Genomic DNA, 18,872 nt, shown 5'->3' on the forward strand with positions numbered 1-18,872 from the left:
GGTACCGAAAAAGAGAGTGATCATATTTTACAAGGATTTGTGCCACAGTCTATGCAGTTGGACACTACCGAACCTGAGACATTGTTTGAAGACCACACCGTGCCAGGAAAACGACGGTACAATTTAAGGTCTAAACGAGGAGACTAAATAAAAACGAACTAATGTGATTTCCCTTCCCCCAAGAACTATTTTTTTGATTTTTCAGCTCTCTCACTCTCAGGAAACTTGCTCATTTTTGATTTTCGAACCGCCATCCGGTTCTGCTGCTAGGGTCGCGGTTGAAGGCTGGGGAGTGCAACTGGGGACGTTTAGGTCAACGGTTCTGGTTGGTCCAAGGGAGTTACCCCGGACTGAACAGAGCGCACCCCCTGGCAGAACCAACCTACCACCGCGGGCAGCAACTAGAGGATGGAGTTTCCTAGGGTAAAGAGACCTACCAGACTCACAAACTTTGAAAGACAATTATGCACTGTACTGGCCAAAAGAAGGTTTTTGATAACATGTATTTTAATGTTGTGTAGCATAACGATGTTTTTGACTGGTTATACCCTATTCGTATTCCAAGTTACTTTTTCAAATGACACCCGGCCACAGCCTCCTCCTACTATATCTCCACACTACTTTCACCCTCTACCTGAGCACGAGTCTGCAAGAAGACTCGAATTTGTAAATAACTCATTCATTCAACTTCTACACCAACACCAGTCCATAATGAACACATCGAACTGTTGGATATGTGGACTCATGCCACACACGACTGATAAGGGTATCCCATACTTCATCCTGCCATTCAGCTATTATGGTTCTCTGTGGGCTTTTCAGACCATGTTCCTGTTCGCCCTAGAACCATACCCAACCCGTTCCGTTGAAAGCGATTCCAGTAACAAGGCACTAGTAGCAGGGATAAGAAATATGAGTAGAGAGTTCGACACATATCTAACGATTCCCAAAGATGAACTCACTCCATACACTCGTTGGAACGTAACTAAATATGGGGTTTACCTGAGTAAGAGCCAGACAGCAAAGAAATCCCGCCCAGTTTGGATAGTACCCAACCGAGGTCACTTATGTTTACAAGGTATCGGCAGGGATCCCAAAGCACAATTAGGAAAGAGTATATGCACGGAAACCTATGTGTTCGCTTCTCGAACTTCCCCTATACTATTAGCAGCCAAAGGCACGTATTTCGTCTGCCATGACCAAGCTCACACCTGGTTGCCCCCTGACTTCTCAGGTACATGCTTTATCGCATTTCTGCTGCCTCCCACCTACACGGCCAGAGCAGATTACCATCGGACAAGGACAGCTAGAGGTGTCGTGAGTAAAGACGACGCCGCGGGTCAGGAATTCGCTGACTTCGCAAAGGGTTTTCTGCCATTTTGGGGGCCTATGGTGAACAGCAGGAATATTCGCCAGTTATCGAGGATAGTTGAATCCGCCGTGAGTACAACGGCCGGAGCTCTTGGCAACTTGACGACCGAACTTCAGTCGGATCGACTTATGACCCTTCAGAACCGAGTTGCCCTAGATATCATACTCGCCGATCGTGGTGGTGTGTGTAGAGTGATCCAATCCAGTTGTTGCATTTTCATCCCTGATAACGCACCGACAGTGTACCAGGCCATCTCTAAGTTACACGAGATATCTGGTTCCCTTCACGTAGAAAAAGGGGACTGGTCCTTACTAGGGTGGTTCTGGGGACTGATCGCCACCTGGGGATGGAAAACACTGATCTTCATTGGGATGATCTTAGCACTTCTGTTTATGTTCTGCCTATGTGTACAGTGCGCTCCGGCACTATGTGGCCTCTGTGCTACCTCATGTGTACGGAAGCCTGTGTCAAGGGACGAACTGAGCAACAGAATGATGCTACAGCAGCATCTCCACGAATTCCTTCATACAGATTTAGACTCGGATTAACATGAATCATTGCCTTATATGAGGGCAAAAGGAGGGTCTGTGGTTCTGAAATTCTGGACCCTACTGTTGAATGTACGAATTTGGTGTCGACGAACCGATAATGATTAGGACATCATTCCTATGCATTTGCGTCATGATCGAGGCATGCTAACACCCCTGAATCGTAGTTTCCGTCCCAACCCCCAGACTCCATTTTGTAAACGGTATCCATCTTGTGTCTTGCCCTCATGATAAGTCAATTAAAGGTCGAGCTTGATCTAAAAGGAGACGTCCACCTTCCCTGACTTCCCCCTGACCTGTCCCAACTGACTCCCTTGCCTCCAGCCAAACCTGTTTAGGCAGCTCCTCGCCCAGTGGCCAAACCCGATAGCATCAATGTACAACATACCATAAACCATTCACCGCGCACAGATCATGTTTTCTACACACATACACACCTGTCCACGCTCCCTGTTTATGGCCAGTTTTATGACTAGGAGGTGCCTTCTTTTATTGGGGCTTCACCGATATCTGATGGGAGTTCCGGGCCTGGCTAGGTAATCTATCACGAATTGGACATCTAAAATACGGGCTTGCCTACATGACTTCGCTCTTTTGTATTATTGTAGAAATATGTGTATAGCCATATCGTAAACTCAAGAATTCTTGCTTGCAGCTATTATTTTTGTATATAAGGAGAAGGCTGGTTCTGTAAAAACGAACAGTCTCCTGAGAACACATGACCCGTGTTTGTCGTGCTTCTAGGACACCTGTTACTTGGTAGCTGCCAATAAAACTTGATCTCTGACTGCGACTAGAAGACTCCGTGTTTCTGTGGTCCGGAACAGGGAGAACTCAGAGGTCTTTGGGTGTTATCCCCTGGCACCAAACGGGTTCCTAAAAACCCGTTACCTCAAGGTAAACACACTCAATCACAGGAAACCAGAGGAAACACACATAATCACTGGAAACCAGAGGTAAACACACTAAATCACAGGAAACAAGAGGTACACACATTCATTCACGTCGACTGCAGCCAACACCACCCATGGTTCTCGAACCAGTTCTTATGGAAGCACCACCCCGAGTTGCTGCTGAATAATTCAGAGGTGTCTCGTATGCATAGGCAGTGTCTAATGGCTGCTCAAGTTTGGGAGGCTCTGTTACTCATTGTGAAGGGTCCAATGAGACAATACGCCTGCAATCACACAGTACATCGGAAGCACGGCCTATCCCTCTGCAACATGTCTGTGTGCACAGGACAGCCAGGCTTGAAAGAGGAAGCCAGTTCAAAGTGGGAATTAGAACACTAGCTTGAAGGTAGATATATCTATCTCTGATGCTCAAATATGGATAGACACTTTGGAGATGATGCTTAAAACACATTATGGGTCCGATTCACAAAGGTATAAAAAAAATAAGTATGCTCATATGGTTTTTCCTACTTTAAGTTGTTTTTCATCTTTTTAGAGATTCAGAGAGAATCCAGGAATATTGCAGTCAATATTCCAATGCATATAATATGCACTTGTGGAGAATTATGCATGCATAAATGTGACGAAAATATGCATTTGCACATAGAATTATTTTTTCTTTCAAGGGAAGGGTATATATATTTGGCCTGGAGAAACCCATTCCCTAACATCACAATGAAATAAGAGGGATTTCTCGTCAGTCCCTCACAGAAAACACACTTACTACTTTCACAGTAACAAAATTACCTGAGCAGGTATGTTACTTCTGAGAAAACGTATGAGTTTGCAGTTGTTGACCTAGGCTGCCAAGAACCCAGTGTCTAAATTTAAAATTTTAACTCGGGTAATTCTGGCACACTTGCAGAATTTTCATATTCGTAAGTGCACCTTATGAAGGTAAAATTCCACCCTCCTCATTCTGTGAATGAGTATTGGGATTTTATGCCTGTAGAGGGTTTATTTTGCACACCCGTGTTCAACCAAGGTGTGCAGCAGGCTTTGTAAAGTGGGTCCTGTGTGCCTACTTCTGTGGAGTCCTGTCACATCTTTGTTGTATTGGGTTTCTGCAGTATGCAGGCATGCTGGATCAGTTGTCTCATTCTTCTCCTGCTGTGTGTTTGCTGTGTACTTGTATCCAGGCTCAGTGGAGTGTCCTTTTAGATTACAGCACCTAGTGCTGATCTAAGACTGATCTCCTGATGGCCCCACAATCATGTCAAGCCTACAGGAAAAGTTCTCATTGACATAGCCCTCTTTATTCCTAGTATAAACATGTCAACCAGCAACCCACCCCCACCTCACCAAATAAGTTCACATTCTGTCCATTCGGGCGGGTGATTAAAGATGACTTCTACCCAAGAAGAAGCTCCTATTGACCCATGAAAGGACACAGGCGCTTTCACCAGGAACTTAGTAACACCTTCATCAATCAATCAATCAATCATAACACTTGTATAGCGCGCTACTCACCCGGGAGGGTCTCAAGGCGCTTGGGGGAAGGGGTCCGCTACTGTTCGAACAGCCAGGTCTTGAGTTGTCTTCTGAAGGCGAGATGGTCCTGGGTCAGTCGAAGGTGGATGGGGAGGGAGTTCCATGTTTTGGCCGCCAGGTAGGAGAAGGATCTTCCTCCGGCGGTGGCTCTCCGGATGCGTGGAACGGCGGCGAGGGCGTGGCTGGTCGATCGTAGCTGGCGGGTGGGTGTGTAGAAGGTCAGGCGGTCGTTGAGGTACTTGGGGCCCAGGTCGTGGAGAGACTTGTGTGCGTGGGTGAGGAGCCTGAACGTGATCCTCTTGTTGACGGGGAGCCAGTGCAGGTCCCTCAGGTGGCTGGAGATGTGGCAGCGTCGGGGGATGTCCAGGATGAGTCGGGCGGATGCGTTCTGGATGCGTTGGAGTCTTCTCTGTAGCTTGGCTGTGGTTCCGGCGTAGAGGGTGTTTCCGTAGTCCAGTCGGCTGGTGACGAGTGCCTGGGTGATCGTCTTCCTGGTTTCGGTCGGGATCCATCGTAAGATCTTGCGGAGCATGCGTAGGGTGTGGAAGCAAGATGATGAGACGGCGTTGACTTGTCTGGTCATCGAGAGGGAGGAGTCCAGGATTAAGCCCAGGTTGCGTGCGTGGTCTGTTGGTTTGGGAGCGGTGCCCAGGGCGGGGGGCCACCAGGAGTCGTCCCAGGCGGAGGGTGATGGTCCCAGGATGAGGACTTCCGTCTTGTCTGAGTTCAGTTTCAGGCGGCTGGTCTTCATCCATTCGGCGATGTCTTTCATCCCTTCGTGTAGGCTGGTTCTGGCGGTGTCGGGGTCCCCGGTGAGGGAGATGATAAGCTGGGTGTCGTCGGCGTAGGAGATGATGTTGAGGTTGTGTTAGCGTGCGATGGCTGCAAGAGGTCTCATGTAGATGTTGAAGAGGGTGGGGCTGAGTGATGATCCTTGTGGTACGCCGCAGATGACTTCAGTGGCTTCGGATCGAAACGGGGGGAGGCGAACTCTCTGTGTTCTTCCGGCGAGGAACGAGACGATCCACTCCAGAACTTTTGCTGTCTCACTAACTCTTCCTGCATCGCCTGCAATATTTAAATATATACAACCTTACACAGCATGTCCCCCACTGGTTCTAACCCTATATTAGACTGCAGCCTACAAACTAATATGGAGGATATGGTACAGTAAGCATCACAGCAACCACAACCCAGAACAAAAACGAAGGGGCTTTCAATACTATTTGAAGAGAAGTTAACTTTGTGGATATAGGTAAATAAATGTAATAGAAATTAATATCTATTCAGAATGTGTGTATGTTGAATTATTCCAATCGAGGGCTGCCTTGAATAACAAATGTATGTAATCAAATACATTTGCTGTTCAGTGATACATTTGTAATGTAGTATTGACATCTAGTTTAAAGATGATAGAAGTTTGAAGTATCCTGCCTATATGTTGTAAGGTGTTTTACCTCCCCTGCTCAGCCAGTGCCTGTGCTCTGACTCATTGGAATGTTGGAGTCTGATGATGCCTCGGAATGTTGGGATTGAGAGAGGCAGAGTGACAGTTTGTCAAGGGCTGAGCAGCTGACAGGCAGCTCCTGGTGGGGCTCTGATCTACAACATAGCAACTCGATGTTAACTACAATAAAGACTTCATGTTTTAAATCCTTCCTGCATGGACCTTCATCACTTCCTATTTTTAATGCATTCATGTTGGAATTGGGGGTCCATACTTGGTATGGCCACGGCCTCTGACCAACTAGGGACCCTCTCCTCTAGTCAAGGCAAGGTGGATATACGTCAAAAGATAATCCCTGCTCACCCCCTTGGTAGCTTGGCAGACCAGACAGGCTTATCTCCAGGCAATGTGTAAAGTATTTGCACCAACACCCTCAGTAATTCTAATGAACACCACAAACGGACACCACACCGGTATAATATAAAAATAATATTTTTATATATTTTTAGGCAGACTTAAAGCGGACATAAACCAACATAAAATATGCTTCTTGAATCAAAAAGTATTCTTCTGGTAGAAAGTGTTCTTAAAGAGCAAAACAAGTCTGTTGCAAAAGATGGTGCAATTCAGAATGCACGATGTAGCCACCACTGTGGGTTTTTCAGGCTCTCTGGCACTCTTTCCCCTGCTCCGGGGTCTGACCAGCACTGCCCCGGTAATTGGGTTGCCTGTTTGAGGCTTTGGCATGTCGGGGAGCCTCTCAGCTGGAGTCCCAGTACCGTGCTGTTCGGGCGCCCGGTACCGGACTCTACGATGGAACGGGCCACGAAGAGCAGAGGCAAGGGGCGGCTTCCGAGTGCCCCCGTAGGTGTAGGCACTAGCGGTAGAGCCGCGAGCCAGAGGGCACCGCAGAGGTCCCGGGGACAGTCAACCCGGTAAGGCGCTCAGAGGCACAAGGGGCAGCGCGCTCCTACCAGGGAGATCGGGGGTCTTGGCTACGGCAGCCCGGGTCCCTGAGGGCTCCGTCGGTCCCGGCAACTCGGCAGCCAATCCGTGAGGGGCTCTTGGGGATTCCGATGACGTGGCAAGGATTCGGCCACTCACAGCGCAGCTCCCGGGAAGTCCTTGGTGACGCTGGTAGCCGGGGAACGCTGGGCCAATCCCTGCGCGGCGATTTGGGCGAGCCCCCCTCGACTTCCTGGAGCACTTTTCCTTCGGCGATCTCGACACTGGGGGCATCGCGGGACGGCGGGTTTTCACGGCCAGAGGCAGGGGCCCACTGCGCTTCTGTCAGGAGGTCGAAGAGCGGCCGCCCTGGCTCTGACGGTGCCTCGTGGGGTTGAGCTTGGGGAGAGTGAGCACGAGCCGGCAGGCTCACGCAGCACTCACTCTCTCCTGGTCGGTTGTAGACAAAAAGACGCTCCCCCCACACACACACAGGAAGGAGGGAGGGCGATGATGACGGCAGAGTTTCTTTGTCCCTGAACTCTGGGATCAGGAGGCTAGCTCGACTTCTAGCCCTTGGAGAGTTCTTCTTGGCAGGAGGGGGACCAAGCACACAGCACAGTCCCCACGGTCCCTCTTAGGCAGGACAAGAAAAGACAGCAGGTCAGCTTCCAGACACACAGCAATGGCAGCACTGTTCCTGGGGTCTTCTTACGGTGTCCTCTTCAGCAGGGATTCTCCTCTTCAGTCAGAAGTAGTCTGAGTCTAATGTACACAGGTCTTTCCTTTATACAGAAAATTGTCTTTGATGCCTTTGAGGTTTGTGTGATTTAAGCACGGGTCGCCCTTGTCCAGGCTCTGGCGGCAGGAGTCTCTCGGTCCTGGGGAATCTTCTTCTTTGAAGCAGGGAGGCAGCGACATCCGTCATCCAGCAGACAGGGGAGCCGGTATCGTAAAGGCAGAGCACAGCCCAGCACCTCTCCTCCCCCTAACCTTCAGGGGCAGCCAGCTATCATCCCACTGCTGGAGCTTTCCCAGACACCGTCACACTCCCTCTAACTCGCACACCCAGGCAGGCCCCCAGGCAGACTGGACAAGGAATTAGCCACTTTCTAAAAGTGCTATTTTCAACACAACATTTAAAAACCACCCATGCTAACAGATGTATTATGGATTTCTGAATCCAGGGAAACCAGGTTTGGATTTTCTATCTTGTTCCTGGGGGAAGATAGGCAGGCACCCATGCCCCCCCCCATTCTGTCCTATGGGCAGGGTAGCCTTGCTACAGTGAAAAACGAATTTGGCAGTAATCCACTACTGCAGCATGTCCCTTACATCTGTACAGGCCCTACTAGGAGCACTTGCCCTTTGGCACTGATCAGCAGTGGCAAAGTGCCCAAAGCATCTAAACCAGCAAAACTTTATCCAGCATAGAGTCAAAAACATAGGAGGTGGAGATCAAAAAGTCAGGGGAAACCACGCCAAGGATGCCAGGTCTAACACGTGTCCCCTCCAGCTGAAAGAGTGGAGAACTACCCAACCCCTTGGGAGTTCTCATCACTAAGGCGGAAAAATCTGGACAGACCGTCAGCATTGGCGTGTTCTGTGCCAGGGCGGTGTTCCGCCGTAAAGTCCATTCCCTGTAGGGAGATTGACCACCTCAACAGTTTTGGGTTTTCTCCCCTCATCTGCATTAACCATCTGAGGGGCCTGTGGTCTGTCTGAACCCGGAAGTGAGTCCCAAATAAAAAGGGTCTTAGCTTCTTCAGCGCCCAGACCACGGCAAAAGCTTCCCTTTCAATTGCACTCCACTTCTGTTCCCGGGGAAGTAGCCTCCTACTAATGAAGACTACAGGTTGGTCCCCGCCCTCATCATTCAGTTGGGAGAGCACGGCTCCCACCCCATGCTCTGAAGCATCTGTCTGCACTACAAATTCCTTGGAGAAATCAGGTGCCCTGAGCACGGGTGCGGTGCACATTGCAGCTTTCAGGGTTTCAAATGCTGTCTGACAGGCATCAGTCCTGATCACCTTTTTGGGCTGTTTGTTGGAAGTCAGCCCTGTCAAGGGGGCCACAATGGTGCCATACCCTTTGACAAACCTCTTGTAATACCCGGTGAGGCCCAAGAAGGCTCTCACCTCTGTCTGGGTTTTGGGGGGCTCCCAATCCAGAATGGTATCAATCTTGGCCTGTAGGGGCGCCACCTGGCCGCTCCCTACCTGGTGTCCCAAGTACACCACAGATCCCTGCCCTATCTGGCACTTACTGGCCTTGATAGTGAGGCCTGCATTCTGCAGAGCTTTCAACACTTCCCAGAGGTGTTGCAGGTGTTCCTCCCAAAGGGAACTGAACACAGCAATGTCATCCAGGTACGCGGCGCTGAATTGCTCCAATCCGGACAGTACCTGGTTGACCAGTCGCTGGAAGGTGGCAGGGGCGTTTTTCAAACCAAAGGGCATGACTCTGAACTGGAAGTGCCCCTCGGGGGTTGAAAACGCCGACCTCGCCTTTGCCCCCTCAGTTAAGGCAATCTGCCAGTACCCTGAAGTCAAATCAAACGTACTGAGATACTTGGCAGCCCCCATCAGCTCGGGGGATGGGGTGTGCGTCAGTCTTGGTGACCGCATTGAGCCTGCGGTAGTCCACACAAAACCTGAGTTCTGGGGTGGCACCGGGCACAGCAGCCTTTGGTACTAAGACCACCAGACTAGCCCACGGGCTGCTGGATGGCTCAATCACCCCTAGCGCCAACATCTTGGAAACCTCTTCCTTGATGCTGACCCTGACTTTGTCAGCGACCCTGTAAAATTTTTGTTTCACAGGGGGACTATCTCCAGTGTCCACATCATGGACGCACCAATTGGTGATTCCTGGGGTCAGGGAAAACAGGGATGCAAACTGACCCAACACATGGCGACAGTCTCTCTGCCGCTCTGGGGTCTGGGTGGGGGAGAGAACCACTCCATCCACTGACCCATCCTGTTCCTTGGCTGCCAGGAGGTCAGGAAGAGGATCACTCTCCTCCTCCATCCCATCCCATCATCTGTAGCAAGGAGCATGGTGACATCCGACCTCTCAAAGTGTGGTTTGAGGCGGTTCACATGCAGGACCCTCCAAGGGTTCCTGGGAGACTGAAAGTTGACCAGGTAGGTTACATCGCTCTTGCGCTCCACCACCTCATACGGCCCAGTCCACTTATCTTAGAGCGCACAAGGCTCCACTGGTGCCATCACCCACACCTTCTGCCCAAGTTGAAATTCGACCAGAGTGGCATTCTGGTCATACCATCTTTTCATTTCTTCCTGGCTGGCTTCTAGGTACGCCTGAGCGAGTTTCCTGAAGCGTTGAGTCTGGTTGCGGAAGGCCAGCACATAGCTGAACACATCCTGAGGGGTCTTCCCATGGGATTTCTCCCAACCCTCCTTCACCAGACTCAGAGGTCCTCTCACAGGGTGACCGTACAGAAGCTCAAAGGGGCTGAACCCTAAAGACTTCTGGGGCACCTCTCTGTAGGCAAACAACAGGCAGGGTAGGAAGACGTCCCAATTCCGCCTCATGGGCACTGTGAGGCCCATTATCATGCCTTTGAGGGTCCGGTTGAATCTCTCTACCAGACCATTCCCTTGAGGGTGGTAAGGGGTGGTGAACTTATAAGTCACCCCACACTCCTCCCACAACGACTTCATGTACTTAGAGATGAAGTTGGTCCCCCTGTCGGATACCACCTCCCTGGGAAATCCCACCGGGAGAAGATCCCCATCAATGCACGGCCCACCACAGGGGCTGTGATTGTCCGGAGAGGGACAGCTTCCGGGTACCGGGTGGCATGGTCCACCAAGACCAGGATGAACCTGTTGCCTAGGGCTGTCTTGGGTTCCAGAGGCCCCACAATGTCTATGCCCGCCCGCTCAAAAGGGGTGCTAACCACGGGAAAGGGTTGGAGGGGTGCCTTGCACCTTCCTCCACTCTTGCCACTGGCCTGGCAAGTCTGACAAGTCCTACAAAAAGTTCCCACATGCTTCTTCATCTGGGGCCAGTAAAAGTGGGTGACAAGCCATTGAAAGGTCTTGTCTTGCCCCAGATGTCCTGCGAGAGGCACGTCATGAGCCAGACCCAGTAAGAAGGTCCTGAAGCGCTCGGGTACCACCAGCACACGGGCTGCACCGGGCTCAATGACCTTAGGCTCACTATACAACAACCCATCTTCCCAGTAAATGAGATGGTGTTGAGACTCTCCACCTGCTGTCTGGTCTGCAGCCTGTTGCCGCATACCAATAAGAGAAGGGCACTCTTTCTGCGCCTGGCAGAACTCCTCCCTGGAGGGACCCCCTTCTTGCTGCCAATGGGTCAGCTCAGGCAAGTCTCCCAGTTCGGCTACCTGTTCCCCTGTAGGTACCAGAGCCTCCCCCTCCGGGTCTGCTTCCTCCTGGACCGTGGGAACGGCCGGGGCGGGTTTCCCACGCCCCCTGCCCTCCCTCCTCTGGGCAGGTACCTGGGCCACTGTTTCAGGCTCCAAGTCTGCTTTGCCACCCTCGCTGGCTGCCATGGACCGAGTGGTCGCACAGGCCCACTCAGGCCAACCCAACATCTCCAGATGCACCTGGCGTTCCACCTTCCTCCAGGGGGAACTCTCCAGGTCATTGCCTAGAAGACAGTCTACCGGCATGGAAGGCCTCACAACAACTCTCAAGGGACCTGAGACCCCCCCCCCCACACTCAAAGGGAACCTGCGCAACTTTGCAGCGGCGCACAGAGTTGTCAGCTGACACTACTGGGTGTAACACATCCGGGATAACCTGCTCCTCAGAGACCCACTGACACCTGACAGATGTCACACTGGCTCCCGTATCTCTGAGAGCCTCCACCCTCCTCCCGTTGATGGTCACCCACTGCCTGTACTTTTTAGTGTTTTCAGGCAGGTAGGTTTCCTGGACCATCTCTTGGTCTCCTAAAGAGACCAGGGTCATCACTGCCAGCTCCTCCTCACCAATAGGTACTAACTCCTCCCCCAAGGTTACACTCGTCAAACCCGGTTTGGGAGCAACAGGGGGTGCTGGGGACTTCTTGGGGTACCTAAGGGCAATGTGACCATTCCCATTGCAGTTGTAACACCTAATGGGACCTTGAAAGGTACGCCCACCCTTAGGGGGTGGTGGTGACTGGGGGGCCGGGGACTCCTTTCCAGCTGAACTGTTTTGGGGCCCTTTAGGGAATTCCTTCTTGTTACCTGTGTCCCGGCCACTCTTCTGCTGGGGACCCTGTCCAACTTTGGCTGTGGTACCCACGATCCCCTTGTGGACCCTGGTGCTGGTCCAGCGGTCCGCCTCCTTAGCAAGCTCCCTGGGATCAGTTAACTTACTATCCAAAAGATGCTGGCGCAGCTCTGGAACACATAGACTGCTCAAGTGCTCCCAACTAATTAAATCGAACAACCCCTCATAATCAGTTGCCTTGCTGCCCTTTACCCAACCTTCCAATGCACGCGTATACAGGTTCACACACTCCACCCATGTACTGGACTCTAACTTTTTAAAGTTCCTAAACTTCTGTCTATACTGCTCTGGGGTAAGCCCATACCTGAGACATAGGGCCTCCTTCATATGGGGGTAGGTCATTTTGCCTGCTAATTCTAAGGGTGAGAGGACATCCCTCCCAGAAGCCTCAAAATGTTTCCACAAGCCTGCCCCCGAATCCTCCATAGGCACCTTACTCATCTTAAGAGCAATCTCATAGGCTGTGAACCACGCATGGATATCCTCCCCCCTCTGAAAATTCTGGACTATATCCTTGGGGAGATATACCCTCTGCCCATGCACTGGCTGTGCGCTGCCACCATTCGAACCGGACTCCCACTGTTTAGCTTTTAGATCCAGTTCTCTCATGCTCACCTCATGGGCCAGAATTAACTACTTTTCTTCCATCTGGGCCTTGAGCCTCAGCAAGACTTCCAGCTCATGTTCTCGCGCTCTCTGGTTCTCTTGAATTTCCTCCGGGGAGAGACCCTTGCTGGAATGGTTGCTGCCAGCCCTTGGGGCTGGTCCGCCTATTGGCAGATCCTTTGCTCCAAAGCCATTCCCTGGTGGATTCTCCGTCTCTTCAGCACCTGTCCCCGCTGCCTCTTTGGCCTCCCACCAGACCTTTAAGGCGTCCTGCAGCTCGTCCTTCCTAGAGCTGCTTTTAATGGGGCACCCAAAGTCTCTGCAGTACTTCCTGAGAGCATCCTTGTGGTAGGAATACAGATCCTCAATGTTAAAATCAACTTCTCCCCTTATACTGGGTTCCTTCTCACTTGGTGCCTTCTCACTGGCCTGTGACATGGTGCTTCAAGGAAATTCAAAAATAGGACCAAGAACAAAAAAATAATTTGGTATGTGGTTATGTAGGTCTGCACTAAACTAGTGATGCACACCAATCACTGTAGGTCAGGCGCAAATACACGTTCATATCCCACCGCTAGCCAACAATGTTAGAATTGGGGATCCATACTTGGTGGGGCCACGGCCTCTGACCAACTAGGGACCCTCTCCTCTAGTCAAGGCAAGGTGGATATACGTCAAAAGATAATCCCTGCTCACCCCCTTGCTAGCTTGGCAGAGCAGACAGGCTTATCTCCAGGCAATGTGTAAAGTATTTGCACCAACACCCTCAGTAATTCTAATGAACACCACAAACGGACACCACACCGGTATAATATAAAAATAATATTTTTATATATTTTTAGGCAGACTTAAAGCGGACATAAACCAACATAAAATATGCTTCTTGAATCAAAAAGTATTCTTCTGGTAGAAAGTGTTCTTAAAGAGCAAAACAAGTCTGTTGCAAAAGATGGTGCAATTCAGAATGCACGATGTAGCCACCACTGTGGGTTTTTCAGGCTCTCTGGCACTCTTTCCCCTGCTCCGGGGTCTGACCAGCACTGCCCCCGGTAATTGGGTTGCCTGTTTGAGGCTTTGGCATGTCGGGGAGCCTCTCAGCTGGAGTCCCAGTACCGCGCTGTTCGGGCGCCTGGTATCGGACTCTACGATGGAACGGGCCACGAAGAGCAGAGGCAAGGGGCGGCTTCCGAGTGCCCCCGTAGGTGCAGGCACTAGCGGTAACGCCGCGAGCCAGAGGGCACCGCAGAGGTCCCGGGGACAGTCAACCCGGTAAGGCGCTCAGAGGCACAAGGGGCAGCGCGCTCCTACCAGGGAGATCGGGGGTCTTGGCTACGGCAGCCCGGGTCCCTGAGGGCTCCGTCGGTCCCGGCAACTTGGCAGCCAATCCGCGAGGGGCTCTCGGGGATTCCGATGACGTGGCAAGGATTCGGCCACTCACAGCGCAGTTCCCGGGAAGTCCTTGGTGACGCTGGTAGCCGGGGAACGCTGGGCCAATCCCTGCACGGCGATTTGGGCGAGCCCCCCTCGGCTTCCCGGAGCACTTTTCCTTCGCGATCTCGACACTGGGGGCACCGCGGGACGCCGGATTTTCACGGCCAGAGGCAGGGGCCCACGGCGCTTCTGTCAGGAGGTCGAAGAGCGGCCGCCCTGGCTCTGACGGTGCCTCGTGGGGTTGAGCTTGGGGAGAGTGAGCACGAGCCGGCAGGCTCACGCAGCACTCACTCTCTCCTGGTCGGTTGTAAACAAAAAGACGCTCCCCCCACACACACACAGCAAGGAGGGAGGGCGATGATGACGGCAGAGTTTCTTTGTCCCTGAACTCTGGGATCAGGAGGCTAGCTCGACTTCTAGCCCTTGGAGAGTTCTTCTTGGCAGGAGGGGGACCAAGCACACAGCACAGTCCCCACGGTCCCTCTTAGGCAGGACAAGAAAAGACAGCAGGTCAGCTTCCAGACACACAGCAATGGCAGCACTGTTCCTGGGGTCTTCTTACGGTGTCCTCTTCAGCAGGGATTCTCCTCTTCAGTCAGAAGTAGTCTGAGTCTAATGTACACAGGTCTTTCCTTTATACAGAAAGTTGTCTTTGATGCCTTTGAGGTTTGTGTGATTTAAGCACGGGTCGCCCTTGTCCAGGCTCTGGCGGCAGGAGTCTCTCGGTCCTGGGGAATCTTCTTCTTTGAAGCAGGGAGGCAGCGACATCCGTCATCCAGCAGACAGGGGAGCCGGTATCGTAAAGGCAGAGCACAGCCCAGCACCACTCCTCCCCCTAACCTTCAGGGGCAGCCAGCTATCATCCCACTGCTGGAGCTTTCCCAGACACTGTCACACTCCCTCTAACTCGCACACCCAGGCAGGCCCCCAGGCAGACTGGACAAGGGAATTAGCCACTTTCTAAAAGTGCTATTTTCAGACACAACATTTAAAAACCACCCATGCTAACAGATGTATTATGGATTTCTGAATTCAGAGAAACCAGGTTTGGATTTTCTATCTTGTTCCTGGGGGAAGATAGGCAGGCACCCATGGGCCCCCACCCTCCCCCCCCCCATTCTGTCCTATGGGCAGGGTAGCCTTGCTACAGTGAAAAACGAATTTGGCAGTAATCCACTACTGCAGCATGTCCCTTACATCTGTACAGGCCCTACTAGGAGCACTTGCCCTTTGGCACTGATCAGCAGTGGCAAAGTGCCCAAAGCATCTAAACCAGCAAAACGTAATCCAGCATAGAGTCAAAAACATAGGAGGTGGAGATCAAAAAGTCAGGGGAAACCACGCCAAGGATGCCAGGTCTAACAATTCACTAAAATAGTCAGATGAACATTATCAATAACAATTCATCACCAGGAAAGGCAAATGATTTTTCAACCAGAATATCGTAGAAACAACACATTAAATAAAAGAATGGTGGCGTTGCCTTACTGTGAGGTCATGTTATGAACAAAACTTAAAACAAATTGTTCGCAGCAGTGACTTAGTATTCAGGGCTTTAAGTGGTATGAAAGAAGTGGAGGTTCTCTAAAGGAGGTGTGGCCAAAGTAATTCAGAGCATGGTTTAAAAATGTAAACTAAAAAACTGTGATTAATATAGTGTGCCACCCAACAAGTATTTTGGTTCCTCTGAGCTTTGATGTTGCATCTAGACCACTGGCTTTGTCGGTGGTTGTTAGCTGTTTAAGATAAATGAGTAACAACGATTTTGGTGTAAGTTATATTGAAAATGATTCAATTCAGAAATTGTGAGACTGTGAATTAAACATTACTTTGAACAGTGGAAGGGGTAGTGGTCTTCAGAGGGTCTCAATCACTCCCATTATGTTCACTCTATGTGAGACATGTACGCTCTTTTTTTTACCCACACCTCGTCCACCTGCATATCATACACTGCATGTCTTTCCTCTTCATTCCCCTTTTTTGACTCTCTCCTGAATGTACTTCCTTGCGTTGCCTTCACTTCACAACCCCCCAACACACAACGTACCCACTCACCGCTAAGCACTGCATTTTTTTTTACTTCATCTTGTGAATATTTTGACAACCGTGTACCTCCTTCACACACGTTTTAACAGAATGATAATTCAACTGTAATAGGTGACCACTGATCTGGTGCTCTGCAGTGAGGCCAAGGATTGGACGACTGTGTCTTCTGAACACCTTTCAGACCTACTAACAGCCACTCACACTATCTTGAACTTCAACTGTGTAATTCTCAATTGTGATCGGTAATAAAAACCTGGAGGTGACTCAGTTCAAAGTATGCACTATACAAGAGAAATATACTACACAAAAGCAGAAACACATAATCCTGGAAATAGCAAGCACAGTTAAGGAACGCAAGATTTAGTAACAAATGTGAAATATAAACAGGAACTAAATTGCTGACATAGATCACCTTAACATTCTTTTTTACACTCACTGTTCAGAACTCAATCAGTGTTTATTGTCAGTAAATTTAAGGACAAGAATGTAGGGCCCAATAGGGACTCATTTCAATGTCCAGTTTTAAGTACTACCGGGTCTGAGAACCGGAGGGACCCCCCCCCCTCCCCCCACTGAAAGCACTGATAGTAATGTTTTCCTTTTCCACGCATATTGAGAATTCTTCATGAGGTATAACTTACCTCAGGTTTGGTGCCCTGGAGGCGCCATTCTCATCCACTTTGTAAAATGTGTCGGCCCGGAGTCCGTCAGCTACGAAGAGCACCAGCCGCTTGGCAGGAGGTGGCAGGGCAGTGCTGTGGGGGGTCATGCCATGCACCAAAGGAGAGGTGAAGTAGATATCAAAAATGGAGGCAAAGAAAACGAAGTGCACAAGCAGGCCGATGAGAAAGAAGATCTTCAGGTTCATCATGGCGCCGATGCTCCTCGGCTGTCAAACTACTAGAAGCTGTGAATAAGGAATGTGAAGACAATGAGTTGAGACTGTTAAGCACCAATGTAATTTGACACCAAGAAGTACCAACAGCCAATAGAGACATGCAACTGAAAGACAGACAAGTTCTGCATGCCCCTTCCAATCTGGCACTTCATAAACCTTCAGCTCTTTCTTTCATTGTTTCAATAGCAATACAAGAAGTGGGCGAGCCATCGAATTTAGGGATACCCAAGTCAATGGCCTGCCTTGGCTTTAAGAGCCCAAGCGCAAGTCGAGCCATAAACATGTTTGGCATTCCAAGTGTGCAACAAACATCATGTAAAAGTATGATAAAGTCTCTTACAAAAAAATTAAATGCATTTCTTTAACATGTGGAAGCCTTTCACCTGAGTACACCAGATTACATCACTGTATTGAGAGGTACTATTAAAAGTGGTAGTTCTTAAACATGAATTTAGAAACATTCATGGTTACCCTGGCATGACTACAACACAATTAGTGAATTAAGAGGCAAGCCAGTTCTCATGTATACCAGAGGACCTTGAGCTTAGCCAGAACCAGACATCTGGATCGAGCCATCGGTGGCTCACCCATCTCTAAGCCAAATTGTGTTTTCAAATTATTTGTGGTTAATCTGGCTCCCTCAAAAAATTTAAATTTCCACAGAAATTGGGAGATGAAATCTACGCTAGCCTAATGCAAGCTGAACAATTTAGTATTAACAGACAAAGAACATTATTTGCAAATGGGTGCATAGTTAGTTTGTGAATACGCATAGTCTCACGGATGCACCCTGGAGGAGACTGGGAGTCCTCACCAAAATGAACTGTCTGCAATGCCTGTACTAACTCAGCGAGTGAACTCAGCGGCTACAGACTGTGTCACACCTTAACGGTAAGCAGTGACTCACTAACCCCTGTTTTATCTCAAGGCGGCTCCCTGATGCTTGAGAATAGTCTCAATGCCCATATAAAGGTAGGTGAATAAATACTGTGGCTATCCAGTGAAGGTGTTTGGGTCTTCGGGGACTGTGGTGCAGACAGTCATTGCAGAGACGCTGTCACTGCTGTTCCTACTGCCTGGTAGGGGACACTGATTAGGCATCTTTGTAGGAAGGTGGAATCTGACTATATGGTTACCCCAATTTTTTTCCTGGTGTTTTGCTGGTTTTCGACTTAGCTGGCCTGGTACCCTGCTATTCAGGGCCCCAGACTATCTGCTCTCTCTATAAAATGGACTCCATGTACTTTAGGTACATACCAGATTGGTTACTGGGTCACTCTTGTGAGCCCCTGTATAGTGTACCATAGGTACCCAGGGCATAGGTGCACCCTAGGCCTACCAGGGGCTGCAGCATGTATTGTACCACCCCTGGTTTGCTTTCCAAACTGACACCACAGGTCTGTTCACGCAGCCTGGGTAAGGTGGTGTAATCACCCCTTACTTAGATATAGTATACCTCTATCTACCTTTATATATAGACACATATACACCTGTAAGCCACTCCTATGGTAGGCCTCGACAATCCCTAGCATGAGCTGAGCCCCTCTGCAGCTTTCGGAACCATCTCCTTATAGATGTTCTATGATATAGCCATACCATATACTCTTAAGTGCATTATAATCCTCGCGGTTACTGCTAACTTTGGTTTGGGTTTATCAAAACATGTCGTGTAAGGTGTCAAACACTTTGAAATACTACCCCCGTCAATTCTGGAGACACTGCACGCGGCTCCTGTGGGTCTCCTACTTCCTAACCTTTGGTTGCTTAGTGTAGCCCCAGCGTTTCTACAGGCCCTAGGCCTGTTTCTAACTCTCACGTGGTACTTATACCACTTTCTTAGTATATGGTTTGTGAGGCCCCTG

General features: G+C 50.1%; 1 protein-coding gene across 2 annotated transcripts in view; it reads right to left on the reverse strand.

The window, feature by feature from the left end:
* PIGN (phosphatidylinositol glycan anchor biosynthesis class N) overlaps positions 1-18,872 on the reverse strand; it is a 1,090,233-nt gene that overhangs the window by 874,150 nt on the left and 197,211 nt on the right. For both annotated transcript variants that reach the window (XM_078687755.1, XM_078687756.1), the window contains one exon: positions 16,754-17,019. In XM_078687755.1, coding sequence (XP_078543881.1) covers positions 16,754-16,983 — 230 coding nt within the window. In that variant the 5' untranslated portion in view covers positions 16,984-17,019. The remainder of the gene's footprint in view (positions 1-16,753; positions 17,020-18,872) is intronic.

The sequence above is a fragment of the Lissotriton helveticus genome, chromosome 4_1, assembly GCF_964261635.1.
Source record: "Lissotriton helveticus chromosome 4_1, aLisHel1.1, whole genome shotgun sequence".
Classification (NCBI taxonomy): Eukaryota; Metazoa; Chordata; class Amphibia; order Caudata; family Salamandridae; genus Lissotriton; species Lissotriton helveticus.